We start from the raw sequence: 15,213 nt of genomic DNA on the forward strand, positions 1-15,213 counted from the left end.
CATACAGCTCTGATACAGGAAAGGGCTGAGAAAAGCAGAAACAGTGAAAAACAGCAAGAGTACAAACCTTTATTAAAAATAAGATCTCACAGAACAGGGTAGCAAAAGCCTCTTTCCACTCATTTCTTCCCTGTGTAATTCAGTTGCTTCAAGGTGCTTTCATGGCATTCCTTAATGAAGCAGAAGGATTTGCAGCAAAATCCGTGCTGGAAAATGAGGAACTGGGCCAAAGAACTGCAGAGAGGCAGCAGGGACAGAGAACTTCCTCAGCCATCAAACACAGACAGCTCAGAGAGCTGTGAGCTGTCGGTGGGTGGGAAGATCAGATGTCACAGAACAGTTTCACATCTGGAAGAAAGAACTCAGGATGAGTTCATGGCTCCCTCAGCAGATCCCTCTCAAGGCAAATCCTCACTGCTGCCCTGAACTGAGAGATGTGCCTTCAGCAATGGTACTGAGGCACCAGACCAGTACAGCCTTGCTCTGATCCATCCCACACAGTTCCCTACACAAATCATTTACACCATTTGGAGGGAATCCTTTCCCAGAACCAACTCACTTCAAGTCACCTCTGGAAAGCCACAGCATAAGCTTAAAGCACTGCCCAAAGATGGGGATTTCACACATTACCTGAGAGCTCTGATCACTGCACCAGCCTGTAGGTGATGTAGCGGCCCGCAGTCTCGCTCGGTCTTATGATCTTCACCACCTGGAAGGCCAGCAGAAGGAACACTGGGGGATGGTTGGTGTTGCCAGCTGGTTCAGCAGGCAGCCAAGCCTGGCCCCAAGGCTATCTGCTGGTTTGCACACTACCTAATCCATAACATTTAGGAAATAAAGAAACTAAAAAAGAGGAAAACCTTTCCCATCGCCAATCTCTGAAATACTGTGCTGCTACAGCTACCCTGCCTGCAGGGCCCTGCTGTTTGTTATCAGGCTGTTTTCTCTTACCTGGCCTCTCTTTATCCCAAAGTATCTGGCCACGGGATCCCCAGCCTGGATCCTGGGGAGTTGGTTCTCCCTCAGCTTACTGCGTGGAGTCAAGGAGGAGCTCTGCCAGAACCCAGGATTCTGTTTGTCCCAAGGCAGGGCACAGCCAACAGAACATCATATGCTCCTACAGTCTGAGGTGTTCATTTTTGACCCAAGGCAAGCACTCATCACACCCTGTCAGGAAGGGAAGGACCAAACAAAGGATACTATCTGGCCAGCAGCTCGGTTACTTCTTCTTTTGTCATGACAACGTGCTCTGGGACCAGCTGTAAGCAGCAGGAGAGAGATCACAAGATAAGACAAACAGAGAAAGCAACCACCTCTCCACAGCTGCAAGATGAGCCATTTGTGGTAAGGAATAAAGCTCCAGCAGTGCCACCCAGCACAGGGTGGGGATGAAAGGGACGCCCTGCACTGCTCACCTCATGTTCAGTGATGTTGATCAGGAGCTCCTGCTGCAGAAACTGCTCCAGAATGTATTTGGGAGCCATATCGACCAGGGACTGGGAAGGAAGAAGCACAATATGCTGCAGCACTGCTCTGAGACAGCCTCAATGTGACTGCTCAGCACTGCCCCAAAGTGAGCAGCAGCACCAGGAGGGGCAGCACGGTGTTTGTGCTCACACTGATGGTCACACAGGCAGACAGCAAACAGATCTGTGCCTCCTGACTGTTCCAGACAACCTCACCATAAAGAAGCTCTTGTGCAGAACTTCCTATGCTGCAGTTTCTGGCCGTTTCCCCTTGTCCTGTCTCCACACACTGCTGAAAACAGTCTGGCCTCGTCGCCCTGCCCCCCACACCTCAGATATTTATAGACCTGGATCAGGTCCACTCTCAGACTTCTTCTCTCAAGGCTGAACAGACCCAGCTCACTCAGCCTTTCTCCATAGGGGAGATGCTCCAGGCCCTTCACCATCTTTGTGGCTCTCCGCTGGACTCTTTCCAAGAGATCCCAGTCCTTTTTGTACTGGGGAACCCAGAACTGGACACAGTACTCCAGGTGAGGCCTTACCAGGGCAGAGTAGAAGATGAGGATCAGCTCCCTCGACCTGCTGGCCACGCTCTTTTCCATTCACCCCAGAATGCCATTGGCCTTTCTGGCCAACAAGGGCACAGTGCTGGCTCACGGCCGACCCATCGTCCACCAGGACACCCAGGTCCCTGCCTGCAGAGCTCCTCTGCAGCACCTCATCCCCCAACCTGCACCAGTGCGTGCAATTATTCCTCCCCAGATGCAAGACTCCACACTTGCTTTTGTTAAACCTCATCTGGTCGCTCTGATTCCACGCACCGAACGCTGAGCAAACCCAGCATTTAAGGCACAGAACCTTTAGTAAGAGGTTCTCTCTGCACAAAAACTCCGTGTTTATGGAAGCAGGGGTTCAAACAGCCCCGGGGCCGCATTGCACCGCACCTGCTTGGCCGAGGGCGTCATTCCCTGCTGCACCACGATCAGCGCACGCGTGATGTTCTCCTCCTGCATGCGCTGGCAGTACATCTTGATGGTTTTGATGCCGACTTTGGGCTCCTCTGCATGAGAAACAGCGCCGGGTGAGGCCGAACCCAGCGATCAAGCGGTAACTGCGGGTCCCAACCCGGTCCCTACAACTCACCAGGAAAAAAAACGAACATCTGGTCGGTCGGATCGTCGTTGTGAGCCACCAGCACCGTCAGGTCGGTGCGGCGCGGGCGGCCCTCGCTGGGTTTGTCCCCGAATTGGGCCTTGAATTCCTCCAGCGTCTGATCCAGCTCGTCCTGCGTCACCAGGTAGCCGCGGTCGTGGCACAGCTGGGGGAAAAAGCACCGCATGAGGGGAGGAGGGCTGAGACCGGGCCGCACCGCGCCGCCCCGCGCCGCCCCGCACCTGCATGATGGTTTTGCGGATCTTCCACAGCCGGTACGTCTCCTCCTCGTCGTCCATGATGCCCCGCAGGACCCCGGGCTGCCCGCCGCAATGCCGGTCCCGAGGAGCAGGCGGGGCTGCCCCGCGCGGGGTCCTTCGCCGCACGGAATGCCGGGAGCTGTAGGCGGGGAGCGGAGGGAGGAATGGCGCAAGGACGCCGTCCCCGCCCCCACGCGGATTCTGCGGCCGCTTCGCCAATTTGATTGGACAACTCTCCCGTCTGTCAGCCGAGGGAGCCTATCGCTTCGCGCAGTGATTAGAGGCGTTACAGCGGGAGGGCGGTGCCTCCGCGCGTCCGAGCCGCCGATTGGTCGAGGGGCCGGGCGGTGGCGGGATGGGTTGGGGTTGGCGCTGCGGACGGGCGCTGCTGTGCGGGGCGGCGGCGGTGCGGAGCGCGGAGCGGAGGATGGTGAGCGCGGGGGAGGCGGGCCGGGCCGGGCCGGGCCGGGGGAGGGCTGCGATGGGCCGGGTCGGACTGCGGGATGGAAGCGACCGGGACCGCGTGGTGATTTGACCGCTGACCCCGCAGTGCGCGCAGGCGGACGAATGGCGCTCGGCCACCTCCATGTACGACTTCCACGCGAGGGACATCGACGGGCACGACGTGGCCTTGGAGCGGTACAGGTGTGCGGGGCGGTGCGGGGCGGGCAGCGCTGTGCCGCGGCTCAGTGCTCGATGCGGCTGCACGGACACACAGACACGCAGACAAACAGACACTCCCCCTCCCCCCCCCCCCCCGCTTCGCCCACCCCCATCCCCGCAGGGGCTTCGTCTGCATCGTCACCAACGTGGCGTCCAAATGAGGCAAGACCGCGGTGAACTACACTCAGCTCGTCGATCTGCACGCTCGATACGCTGAGAAGGGTTTACGCATCCTGGCTTTTCCCTGCAACCAATTCGGGAAGCAGGTGGGGCACCGCGGAGCTGGGGGGGGGCTGTGCGGGGAGCCCCCAGCGCGGTGTGAACCCCACCGTCCGTCCCCCCCACCGTCTGTCCGTCCCCCCGTAGGAGCCCGGGGACGAGGCGCAGATCAAAGCCTTTGCGGAGGGCTACGGGGTGAAGTTCGATATGTTCAGCAAGATTGAGGTCAATGGGGACGGCGCTCACCCGCTGTGGAAGTGGATGAAGGAGCAGCCCAAGGGCCGGGGCACGCTGGGGAAGTGAGTGCTGGGTGGGGAGGGGGCAATGGGGGGCGGTGCTGCAGCGCAGTTCTGCCCCTTTCAACCTCGGTTTTTCTCTCTCTCAGTGCCATCAAGTGGAACTTCACTAAGGTAGGGGCTGTGTGTGGGTCAGACCTTCAGCTTTGAGATTTGGGGGGGAGAACCCCCGGCATCTGGGTGCTGTGCTGGTACTGGGGTGTGGGATGGGAACGGGCTGAGGGGGAGCAGCTGTGCAGGGCACAGCTCTGCTATAGGGCAGTCCCAGCCCCGGAGCAGAGCCCTGTGCTGCTCAGCCGTTCCCATGCTGCAGCTGGACTCGCTCATTTGACTCCTGCTTCACTCCCCCAGTTTCTTATCAACCGCGAGGGCCAAGTGGTGAAGAGGTACAGCCCAATGGAGGATCCTTACGTAAGTGCTGCCCTCGCTCTGCCTGACCCCCAGCCCCAGCTGAGGGCTCTTGGTGTGTGCTCAGGGCAGTGGTGCTCTCAAGGTGATGCTCCCCTTCGTCTCGAAGGTGATCGAGAAGGATCTGCCTGCCTACCTGTAGAGCTGCGTGCCGAGCTGCTGCCCAGCACTGTTCCCTGCTCCCCATGGGCTCCATCCTCCAGCACCATGACGGTCTGCCTTGAAGCCAGCTTGCTGGTGAGGCAGACCCGAAGATTTGGCGTGCACCTGCTGGAAGAAGGCGTCCCAGGGCCTGGGGGTTCTGCTGGGCAGCCCTTTCCCGTAGCCATAATGTAGTGTCTACTGTCTACTTGCAATAAATCCACTGGAAATGAGTGGTATCTGTGTGTGTGGATGGGGATGGAGCTGATGCACCGCTCCCCTGCGCCTTGGGGGGGGGAACCAGGGTTCAGTGGGGCAGCTGGGAGCTTTCAGAGAGCCAGTAGGGATAATCCTCATTAGTGCTGATAGGGAAATTCCACCAAATCCCGGGTCAGCTGCTGCCCTGAGGAAAAGCTGAAGTAGAGGAGCACGTCTGCACATCCCAGGAGGGAGAACTGACCCTCCACCCTGTGTGTTGTGCTGCACAACAACAAAGGGTCTGCCTCAATTAGATTCCCTGGCTGGAGGAGCTGCAGTGCACAGCAGCACCCAGTGCTCCCAGCACTCCCTGTTCAGTGGTGCAAGATGCAGCCTGAGGCAGCCACTGTGCAACCACTCCAAACAGTGCTGTGGTGAAACACAGCGTGGTGACACAGCACGTGGAGCTGAGCTGGGGCTGCAGGGCTCAGCCCTGCCCCCAATGTGGGGTAAGGGTGAAGCTGGGAGCACAGCAGGGCTGGCTGTCCAAGTCTGGGTTAAGGAGCAGTGCATGGGGCAGAGCTGTGCCTGCAAAGCAGCTCTGGATGGAGTCATCTGAATGAACAAGAGTGCCTTTATCTGTGTTTTCTGCAGCAAAGCTGGGGAAAAAAACAAACAGATGTTGGCCTCTGACTCGGAGGCCACAGTCTGGGTAGGATCCTCCCCCAGCCCCGCTCCTCCCAGGGGTGGCCCAGTGCCATGGGGTGTGTGGGGAGCACCAGCAGGCAGTGGGATGTTGATCCCAGGCTTGGTGGGAGCCTGGGGAAGGCTGAACAGACAGAGCTGGGACTTACAGAGACCTCACGTGTGGCTCCTTTCTCTTTTTACTGAGCAGATTGAAAAATGATCCTTCTGAGGCAAGTAGAAAATTCAGGAATTATTAGTCCAAGGCACATGTTCTAAAAAAAAAAAAATCTCTTTACATATATACATCTCAATTAATTATAAATACACATAGAAAAAACAAAGGCAAACGACAAGCAGATTAAAAAGTGCTAACAAAAAGGTGTAAGGGAAGAAAAAGAGGGACTCATTTAAAAATACATACAATCAGTAGGACAACTGCATAATAATTTAGTTAAAAGATATAGTTACATATTATTAACCCTGACAAAAACACAGGATCAGGGCAGGGAAGGGTTTTCCTTGAAGGTGCTCTCTGTCTTCCAGAGATGGGGGAAGGATAATTGCATATATTTTAACATCATGTGTCAAAGCTGCCACGTGGGACTCTGGTAACGTGGCACAGTGGTGGGCAAAGGGCACCCAGGTGGGAATACCTCGTTGTGATTCCTGAGTTTGAGTCTCTCTGAAATGGGTTTTCTTGGTATCCTTTTCCCTCGTTGCTGAGAATTCAGCAAGTGCCAAGTGAGTGAATGTGAGTGTTGTGAGTCGAGAAATACTTTAAATAGGAGGGAAAGAGGAGAGCCCTGCTCTGCTGGGAGCTTGGGGGCACGCAGGAGCTCCCATCTTTGGTGTGGGCTGTGAGGTAAGGAGGGTTCCTTGGACACGGGCAAACAGTGAGGCTGGTAGGGAGCAGGGAGCCCATGGGCTGCCCCTGCTCTCAGCACACCAGGGCAGGCAGCCCTCAGTCTCTGGGGTGGCAGCGACCCGTGGCGCTTCCCAAAGCTGGGGCTTCTGTGCCTGGAGGGGCTCAGGGGCTCATGAAAAGCTGCAGCCCCTCAAGACTGACCTTCTGGGCAGGGGGGAACCCCCCTCCAGGTCCTCGCTGAGAGCTGGGCCAGCTGGGGAGGAGCTCACATCCTTCCCCTGAAAGCATCCCGGTGCTGCTTTCAGGGACACCCAGGTGACTGAAGGCAGAGAACAGAAGCAGAGGGGAGGATGCAGAGCAGCTGCCCCAGGGCACCGTCGCCAGTTCCCTGCCACGCTCCTCAGGTTAAGCAGAGAGAACAAAAGCTAAGTCCCCCGGGACCTGCCGAGGTTGTGAGGTGTGGAGCAGGGCTGGCAGCAGTGCCCTCTGTGCTGGGGGGCAGCTGCTCACCTTGCTGCTGGGGCAGGTGGGGATCTGGGGCAGTGCAGTGCAAAGCAGACGTTTGCTCTTTGGTATCAGAGGTTGGATTTGCAGCATGAGCAGCAATACTGCACATCCCTGTGCTCGCCAGGGACCTCTCTGTGGGGCTGAGAGCAGTGCTGGGTGACACAGCCAGGCCATCCCTGTCCCAGCCAAGAAGCCTTGCAGCACAGGGCTGGGGAGAAGGCCAGGACAAAAAGCACACGACAGCAAAATTTGGGAAAAGCATGGCCAGCTGCAGCAGCCCTGCAAGGCTCAGGAGAGGTCAATGGGACTCGTGGCCCCCACGCTTCAGGCAATCCCTGCGTGGTCCCAGCATGGCTGAGCTGTGACAAACTCAGCAGCTCTGCCACGATCCTGGCTAACTAGGTGCTGGTGCAGTCAGTTCCTGCAACTGCTGCAAAGCTGAGGCAGCTTCAGGGGCTGCAGCTGCAGTGCTCTGGGCTGGGAGAGGCACAACCTGGCTTGGAAACTCAGTAGTCTGCAGGGGATGGGTGTCTCTCCTTGGTCTCACACAGCACTGACCCGTGAGCAGGACTTGAACACAGCAGAGACCATCAGTCCAGATCAGCTGAACTTGGCAGCACTCAACTACCCCCAAGCACGTTATATACAAATCTATACATGCCTGACTGTATATTATATATAAATAAACTTTGCTTTAAGGAACTATAATTTTTTTTTCTTCCCTCAAAAAAAGAAATGGATCAGTCCAAACCAGTAGAAAAGCCAGGGCTCCCTTGCCCTCATCTCTGCACCAAAGGATATGGATTTGCAGTGGCTGAGCATCACCAGGTGCACCCAGAGGCTCTCAGAAGTTTGGGAAAAGCCCACTGAACTGGATCACACTCTGGCGCTCCTGGGGGAGTATGTTCTCTTGAGGGCCCCCATTGAACGTCCTCAGCATGTCCTCCAGGATCTCTCTGAAATTGATATTTCCATCCTGTTGGACAAAATCTTCCTGCTGCTGCAGAGTCTGTGAGGGCTCAGGGTGAGGCAGGGGCTGATGTTCTTGCAGCGAAGAGCTCAGAGGCACGCTCCCCTCCAGGATGGTGTCTGGGCTCTTGAAGGCAGAAAGGTGGCTGAAGCCAAAGGGAGATCCGTGCTGCTGGTGGGGCTGGAGCACAGGCTCCGGGGGGAAGCACAGAGCGCTGGGCTCTGGGTTCATCATGTCAGGAATGCTGTCGCTGGGAGGGCTGTAGGTCAGGTCCAGGATCTCGTCCTGGCGCAGGGAGTGCTGGGGTAGGGAGAGCCCAGGTGCTGTCTGCGTGAGGTCCAGGGGCTGCTGCAGCACGTGCAGGGGGAGGGAGAACTGCAGGCTCTGCTCTTGTGCCTGGAGGAGTCGGTTGTGCTTCCGCTTCACGTTCTCATCCATCTGCTTCAGCTCCTCCAGCACCTTACGAACACAGCTCTCGGGGATCTTTATCCCTAAGGGAGGAACGTGCCTCAGTCCCCAGAGCACTTCAGGAAGGGAGGGAGAGCTGCGGGGACAGAGGCCGAAGTACCAGGGCCCATTCATGCTCCCGCTCCTTTCCCCACATTTCACCTACCAACTTGTTTCTTCTTCTCCTTGGTCTTGAGGCGGACGATCTGCAGGTAGCTGGTGTTAGTGATGTCTGCCATGATGCTGGCAATCCTGCTCCACACCCTCAGCAGGGCTCCACAGAGCATGTAGTAGTGACGCAGGCGCATGCCCTGGAAACACTCCTTCCCCTCCTGGATCAGTTTGCAGCTCCTGTTCCTTCAAATGGGAGAAAACGACCTGAATCAGCATGGCAGATTGTTACTCTCACTGCTACAGCCCAGACCCCAACAGCACTGTTGGGGAGCACAGGACAGCTAGCCCCCCACCCTGAGAGCTGGGCAGGTTTGGGGTGTGCATCCCTTACCAAACAGCATGGTTGCACTTTTTCAAAGAGAAGTGATAACAGCTCTCCCAGTGTTCCTTGGCTTCATCAGGTGTCACCTGAAAAGGAAGCAATTACAGGCAGAGGTCAGGATTTTCCACTGTCTGACATATAGCTGACACCTGAAATCCAGGACTGGGAGGCACCCAGGTGCTACCACTGCTTCTGCCTGACGCACAACAGGGATATGAGAAGGTATAAAGGGGTTACACATGAATGTCCTTCAGCCAGCCCTGCTCAAAGATGCTCGTCCCTCTCCCCATGCTGCAGGACTGCAGCTGCCGCCTACCTGCCGGTACTTCTTGTGCAGACTGTCCAAGCTCTCAGGCTGGCTCTGCTTCCCAATATTTGGCTTGTAGAGGATGAAGTTCTTGCCACGGCCCTGCTCCGCCAGCAGACAGGTGTATTTGTTGCCTCGCGTCTGTTGGGGCAGAGCTGATGGTTACAGTCACATGGGTCTTTCCCCCCAAGCCCGTGCTTGTCTGAACTAACCCTTCTCCATGATGCAGTTCTTGGAGGCATCTCCCAGCCCCCAGCACGAGGTCAGACACAACCCAAGTGCCATGACAGACCTCCTCTGAGAAGCTATTCTCTCAGCTGAGGTGGCATCCTGGCAGAGCCCCAGAACCTACCTTGTAGGAGAGGTAGAACCCATCATAAGATCCTGTCAGTTTCAGTGACTTCTCATAAGCTTCCTCCCACTTCAGTCCTCTGTCAACACTGATCTAAATGAGGACAAACACGGATTCTGTAACTTCAAAGCATGGGACAAAAGCATCAATGTCTGTCTCGCAAAACACTCCCTCCTCAGCACAAACTTGGTGCTGCTGCAGCCTGGAAATAGGCTCTGCCAGGCTATGCTCCAGGGCATTACAGCCCAGAGAGCCCTGAGGCAGCACAAGGCCTCTCTCCTTGCCTCCTCTGTGTGATTCCCAGCATCAGTGACCTGCTCAGGACCACAGCAAACATGACACAAGCATGAAAACAGCCATGGGGCAGGGGGAGGGATCCAGCAGTTCACAGCTCCAGCATGGGAAGCAACAGAGAAGACTGGACTGCAGAGATAGCAGTGCAGGCTGCCTACCTTATAAAACACAACCTGCCCATCCTGCGGGTGCCCAGGGGTCAGAAAGACCTCCTTGCTTTCCTCGTAGATCTCATCAATTCCTGGAGCTAAATCTGTAGCACAAAGAAAGACCAAAACACATGCCCAGGTGTAAGATCCATCTCCCTGTGCCACCTCCTCTTCCTGCACAGGAGTCTCAGGATCTGTGCTATGTGGGGCTGGGACCCTCCAGCACCCGAGAAGGCAATGGGGACAGAGCAATAGCCAGTGGTCAACTGGCTGGAGCAGGGAACCTCAGAGGTGCAGTAAAAGAAGTCTGATCACTCCTTTCCTCCTTACCTAGGATGCCCATGTCATATTTGCCCTCCTTCTTGTCCTTTTCAATCAGATAGTCAAAGGTATCAGAGAAATACTGGAACAGCATGTTCTGCTTGTCCACCTCCAGGCCCAGGATCCGGTTGAGGAACTTGGTGATGGAGCAGTCTGCAAGAGTGCAGCAGGGCAGGGAAGACTGAGTAGCTGGCTGACCAGCACATTCCCAAAGACATCCAGAAAGAGAATCCCCACCCTTCTTCAGAGCAGCACAGTAGCAATGCATAAGAGAGCAGCCCAAGGGCTGTTCCTCCAGGCTGTCAGCTGCCAGGTTGCTGCAGAGAAATGCAATCTGCAGCGTGGACTATACCCTACAGGACTCTGCCCTCACAGCAGCAGTGCCACGTTCTGCCCTGCCTGCACAGCAAGCTCCTTGAGGCTGTGTTCTGGTACAGATGGGGTGGGAGGGCCACAACAATGCCTCTTCCATTTCTCCCTTACATTGACCAGGAAAAATATGACACGTACCTTTCTCTACTGAGACAGTGCCATACTTCAACTGATTGCAGCAGATCCCAACAGAGATAAGACCTTGCTTCATTTCTGGAAAAAGAGAAAGCAGCTTGAGTATTTTAGGGCTACCCCATCCCAAACAGTAACACTTCCCTTCATCAGTACCCATTATTTCACAGTTAAGTCTGCCCCACATCCATTTTCCCCTTTGCTTGGCAGGATGACACGTATCTGCATGAGCACTGAGCCGTTAGGCCAGTGGCAGTGTTCCCTTTGAGCTTCTGCTCCCAGCTGCTGCTTTCTTTCTTCAGACATCCCAACCCTGATATCGACCTGGCCAGAAAGATGCAGAAGGAGCCCTGGAGCTGATGATGTTCTCACCCTGGAAGAATGCAGCCTCTCCTCTTTCATAGCTCTTGGGCACAGGAACTCTGTTCTCCGTGTAGTTGAGGATAGTGGAGAGAACTCTGTCTAGTGCTTTAGCCCCATACTGTGAAAGGAGACAAGAGTAGTAACACATGGGAGGAAATGACTTGCAGAGAAACCCCACTGAGAGAGGGCTGTGCTGAGGGATGCTGTGGGTCAGGGACATACCCTGTCCCTAGGGCCCAGAGTGCAGGACCCTACACACCCTTATCCAGCAATGACACTAGCTCCCTGGGGACAGGGGCTGCACCCTTGGGGAGCAACTCAGTTCTGGATGCCACATTTGAGGTGCTGGGTGCTGATGCTGCTAGGCCAGATCCTGCCTGTAGATGCCAGCAATGATCTGCCTGTCCCTGGCTCCTACTGAAGGCACTGGCTTACTGCTTTGACCCCTCCTTGGCTGAGCTACCCCAAGAACAGCTGCAAGTTACCTTATTCTCAAAGTTGTACTTGCTGAGGTCTCGGGATTCAGTGGCCCTTCGGTCTCCGTGAGTTAAGGCACCCTAGGAAGACAGACCAAGCAAAAAATTCTTGCTTTTAGCTGATACAAAACACCTGCCAAGGATGGCCAAATGTTGTGGTTTAACCGGGCAGCTGCTCAGCACCACAGTGCCACCACAGTCCCTGAGCAGCAGCTGCTCCCTGACCAACTCTTCACAGTTCCTGAAGTTTTTTTCACATGATCTCATATGCTATGGACCCTTTGTGAGTGTAGATCAGCTGCCATGGGTCTGACCCCTCCACCCCAGCTTCCCTCCCTGGTAGGACAGTATGACAAGCTGAAATGTCCTTGGCTCTATGCAGCACTGCTCAGCAACAGCTAAAACATCAGTTTTATCAACATTGTATTTCTCTCAAAGCCAAAACATAGCATCATACCAGACAGTATGAAACAAAAAACCCACTCCTCTGTCCCAGCAGAAACCAGGACACCAAGGCCAGGCAGTATCAGAAGAGGTCTGATACTGAATGTGCTATGGGCAGGCAGTGATTTTCTGGAACCCTGGGACTTTACCAAAGCATTTGGGAATTTATCAAAAGGGAATTAAATGAAACAGAGACTAATAAATTACTCCATATGTTATTTCATTGTGTTTCTGGAAATAGGTGGGTGTGCACTCCTGTAATAGTATGGGGGGAATTCCAGCATCTGGAATTCTGCTTCCTCCATTATCCTCCCTGTTGCCTTGGTTATTCTTCACTTCCTTTTCCAAATCTTAGGAGGATGTTAAAGGCCTTCTGCATTCCTCAGCTGCAATGCTTTCAAGTTAGGGAGTGATGCAATCCCTCCCACTACTTACAGTGGCCATGCCAGTAAGAATATTGGAATGGAAGCCAATTCGAGTTTCGAATTTAATTCGAAAGAATTTGAGTTAAAGCAGTAATTTATTTGCTGCAGGGCACTTACTAGGCTCTCCAGACGTTTTGCCACAATGGAGGCAAACCTCCTCTCTCCAGCCAGTTCAGAAATAAGGAAGACATACTCTGGAGCAGAAACTTGGTTTGATCGGTGCGTTCGACCTACAGGGACAGGAGAACAGAAGGGAAAGAAGAGGTTGGTACAGCCTGTTTGGTAATGAAGAGAAGCTGAGCAAGTGAGAGGCAAAACAACTTTCCATGTCATGCTGGTTTCAAAACAGGTCCTTCCTTTGGGGTAAAAGGACAGAGGTACAGCTGCATTCATCACTCTGTTGCTGCTGAGACCCTGTCAGAGTCGAGTTTATAGCCCTCACGCTCCGGGTTTGAGCTACAGAATGCACTAATTCTTTTGTGCTCACGTACTGAGGAACTTGCTCTTCTCATCCTACAGAGCCTCTACAGGATGGAACCTTAAAGCATGTTTACAGGATGCCCTCTACTCCCATGTATAGACTGGAAGGCTTTTCCCTTTCCATACTGCAAACCACTTCTGAAGTCAACACAAACCCTCCCCACAAATTCAGCCAGACATCACTGCTTTGTGTCTGGATTGCCCTCCAAAGCAAAGCAGAGGAACACTGTGCTCTGAAAGATGACATCTCTCAGAAAGCTGGAGGACTGCAGCACCAGCCTGGCTCAGGAGGCCACACATGCTTTTCCATTTCAGGGCTGCTCAAGATTTCACAATCTGCACCATGCTCGGGGGAAGGGGGCAGTGACCAGAGACCCTCAGCCCTCACCGAACTGCTGAATGGCACGGTCTGCACTCCAGGGCAGCTCCAGTGTCATGTGGACCCGGCGCTTCTGGTTTTTCACCCGTCTGTCTGCTTGGAGAGAGATTCCTGAGCTGGAGGCCTCAGAGATTATTGCTACAAGCTGAGAGAGAGAGAGAACATATGAGAAAGGGGTGTGAGATCCCTGTATATTTGCAAAACTGTTACAAGGAACAGCCCAAAGGACAATGGCAGCCCACAGGCCTCCTTGTCACCTCTCAGCAGGACAGGCACAGGCAGACAGAAGGTGCAGAGCTTTGCTGATCTAAGGCTGGCAAGGCAAAAGCATGCAGACATCTTCCCCTTTCCCTTCCCTCCATGCAGAGGTTTGGAGGTTTTCTTGGCTCAGACCTAACTCACCTTCTCCCCATTCATAAAACGCTCCTTCTCCTTCAGGTTGACATGGTCAATAGAGAGGCCTTGCTCTGCACGAGACTCAAACATGACAGAGCCATCTGGCCTGCAAACCACCCGGCCCTTTCGCCCAGTCATCTGCACAGAAAAGAGAGGGGCTGTTATCAGAGAGGACAGACCTGCACAGGGCACCAGTATGGGGTGTTTAGGAGGTCAATCCACAACAGGATTTTCAGAGAGCCAGGAAGGAAAGCAAGTTCTCTTCCAGCTGCAACTCCCTCTGCTGGCCCTTCTTCCTGTTAACTAGTGCCACTCTATTGTGAAGGAGTACCTCAGCCACATGCTCCGGTCCCCCAAAGTGATTGATCAGTTCATCCAAGGTATTGAGAGGTAGCTCTTTGCCCAGTGCTTTTACTTTTGCTAGTAAGTCCTGCTTCATCTTTTCCACATGCTCCAGTTCTCTCAGGCCATGCGTCTCTTTATGGGAAGGCAGCATGTGAAAATTACCTGCAAATGAAATGCAAAAGTTTAGAGTCACCTGGAAATTGCAAATCAGAGGAGCTCCCATCGGTGAGAAAGGAGCCAACCCCATGCTGCTGGCTCTGCTTACTTCTGCTCTCGGTCACAAAGCCATTAAAGGCGTGCTCAATGAAGATGACATCATCAGTCTCAAGCACAGACTCTGGGGAGGAGTTGAAGTCACTGTCGAGCCCCATGTCAGAGTCGGTGCTGCTGTCATCACTGATCTTGATCACCCCCACAGGGTCACACATGCCCTTCAGAGCCTTGGTGCAGCGGTTCCTATGCTTGCCTGCAAGGGAGAGAGAGCAGGGTCAGCCTTGTGCAAAAACAGCAAGTTCCAGCTCAGAAAGAGGAGAAGAGATCACAATACAGCTCAGCCTGCCCCCAGTGAAAGGCTTATCTCAGAGAGAGAAAGACTCCTGAGCATGGCAGGACAGTTAGGAAGGAAGGGAGAGAGGGGGAAGGGGAGAGAAAGAGAAAGGAAGAGAGAGAAAGGAAGAACAAGGCAATTCGTATCAGGGCTGCAGCTGATTGCACACATCAGGATAGCACACATCTGGTGATAAGCAGTGCTGACTCCTCAGCAGAAGGAGCCCGCAGGTCTGGCTGCCTTCAGAGGAATGAGCAAGCAGTGGGAAGGTGACAGTGTTTTGGTGTTTGCAGATGGGACGTTGTTTACTTCCAAGCACAGTAAGACATGCCCCTGCCATGTGAAAGGGTTCACAAAAATCAGCTTGCACAGGCTGCTCCGCAACAGCAACCTGCCAGGAAAACCTCCACAATCTGCCTGTGCTGCTGTCCACCCTTCCTCCCATCCCACTGGAGGAGAAATTCCCAAACTTCTCTTACCTGCAGCCACAGTCAACGCATTGGCAGGGAAGTCATTTTTTCCCCCAGGACACCTGCCATGCTACGTGTAAGGGGCAGTGGAGGAGCCCCCTGCTGCAAGAGGGAAATGTGCAGCCAGGACTGCTGCGCTGCCTGCCCACCAGTCCAGGGAAGGAAACAGCCATGGGAAGGGGAGCA

The 15,213-nt window shown here is 54.5% G+C and overlaps 3 protein-coding genes across 8 annotated transcripts in view; 1 reads left to right on the top strand and 2 right to left on the bottom strand.

Moving 5' to 3' along the window:
- Positions 1 to 55: 55 nt before the first annotated feature.
- POLR2E (RNA polymerase II, I and III subunit E) lies at positions 56 to 3,019 on the bottom strand. The gene is made up of 8 exons (XM_031604203.2): positions 2,861 to 3,019; positions 2,610 to 2,784; positions 2,411 to 2,526; positions 1,416 to 1,496; positions 1,201 to 1,259; positions 952 to 1,030; positions 631 to 709; positions 56 to 348 (listed from the first exon to the last, which is right to left on the bottom strand). The coding sequence occupies exons 1-7, from the start codon at positions 2,915 to 2,917 to the stop codon at positions 644 to 646; spliced, it is 633 nt and encodes a 210-aa protein (XP_031460063.1). The 5' UTR covers positions 2,918 to 3,019; the 3' UTR covers positions 56 to 348; positions 631 to 643.
- Positions 3,020 to 3,202: 183 nt separating this feature from the next.
- GPX4 (glutathione peroxidase 4) lies at positions 3,203 to 4,838 on the top strand. Of its 2 annotated transcripts, none has more exons than XM_090126216.1 (7): positions 3,203 to 3,308; positions 3,429 to 3,523; positions 3,663 to 3,807; positions 3,908 to 4,059; positions 4,146 to 4,170; positions 4,408 to 4,467; positions 4,550 to 4,838. In XM_090126216.1, exons 1-7 carry the CDS (start codon positions 3,234 to 3,236, stop codon positions 4,604 to 4,606), a joined length of 609 nt encoding a protein of 202 aa, XP_089982342.1. In that variant the 5' UTR covers positions 3,203 to 3,233; the 3' UTR covers positions 4,607 to 4,838. The 2 variants fall into 2 exon arrangements, with proteins under 2 accessions (XP_089982342.1, XP_089982343.1); XM_090126217.1 differs by having other exon boundaries at positions 4,574 to 4,838.
- Positions 4,839 to 4,916: 78 nt separating this feature from the next.
- SBNO2 (strawberry notch homolog 2) overlaps positions 4,917 to 15,213 on the bottom strand; it is a 56,497-nt gene continuing 46,200 nt past the window's right edge. For 4 of the 5 annotated variants that reach the window (XM_090126201.1, XM_031604200.2, XM_090126202.1 and 1 more), the window contains 15 exons: positions 14,276 to 14,476; positions 13,997 to 14,172; positions 13,672 to 13,803; positions 13,279 to 13,414; positions 12,528 to 12,640; positions 11,551 to 11,622; positions 11,075 to 11,183; positions 10,709 to 10,783; positions 10,208 to 10,351; positions 9,887 to 9,981; positions 9,435 to 9,527; positions 9,092 to 9,223; positions 8,785 to 8,861; positions 8,446 to 8,636; positions 5,918 to 8,323 (listed from right to left, as the gene is read on the bottom strand). In XM_090126201.1, the coding sequence (XP_089982327.1) occupies positions 7,707 to 8,323; positions 8,446 to 8,636; positions 8,785 to 8,861; positions 9,092 to 9,223; positions 9,435 to 9,527; positions 9,887 to 9,981; positions 10,208 to 10,351; positions 10,709 to 10,783; positions 11,075 to 11,183; positions 11,551 to 11,622; positions 12,528 to 12,640; positions 13,279 to 13,414; positions 13,672 to 13,803; positions 13,997 to 14,172; positions 14,276 to 14,476 (2,363 nt within the window). In that variant the 3' untranslated portion in view covers positions 5,918 to 7,706. Of the gene's footprint in view, positions 5,763 to 5,917; positions 8,324 to 8,445; positions 8,637 to 8,784; positions 8,862 to 9,091; positions 9,224 to 9,434; positions 9,528 to 9,886; positions 9,982 to 10,207; positions 10,352 to 10,708; positions 10,784 to 11,074; positions 11,184 to 11,550; positions 11,623 to 12,527; positions 12,641 to 13,278; positions 13,415 to 13,671; positions 13,804 to 13,996; positions 14,173 to 14,275; positions 14,477 to 15,213 lie in introns of those variants that run through there. The other variant, XR_004168417.2, reaches the window with a different exon arrangement.

Source organism: Phasianus colchicus, chromosome 28 (assembly GCF_987193195.1).
Source record: "Phasianus colchicus chromosome 28, bPhaCol1.hap1.1, whole genome shotgun sequence".
Taxonomy (NCBI): Eukaryota; Metazoa; Chordata; class Aves; order Galliformes; family Phasianidae; genus Phasianus; species Phasianus colchicus.

Bases quoted from the DNA above. Each gene is read 5' to 3' on its own strand.
- POLR2E (XM_031604203.2), bottom strand. From the start codon at position 2,917: ATGGACGACGAGGAGGAGACGTACCGGCTGTGGAAGATCCGCAAAACC. The intron at 1,031-1,200 runs GTATCCTTTGTT...GACTCCACGCAG, and splicing joins ACCGAGCTGCTGGCCAGATA to TAAGCTGAGGGAGAACCAAC. The intron at 710-951 runs GTAAGAGAAAAC...CTGGCCTTCCAG, and splicing joins TTGGGATAAAGAGAGGCCAG to GTGGTGAAGATCATAAGACC.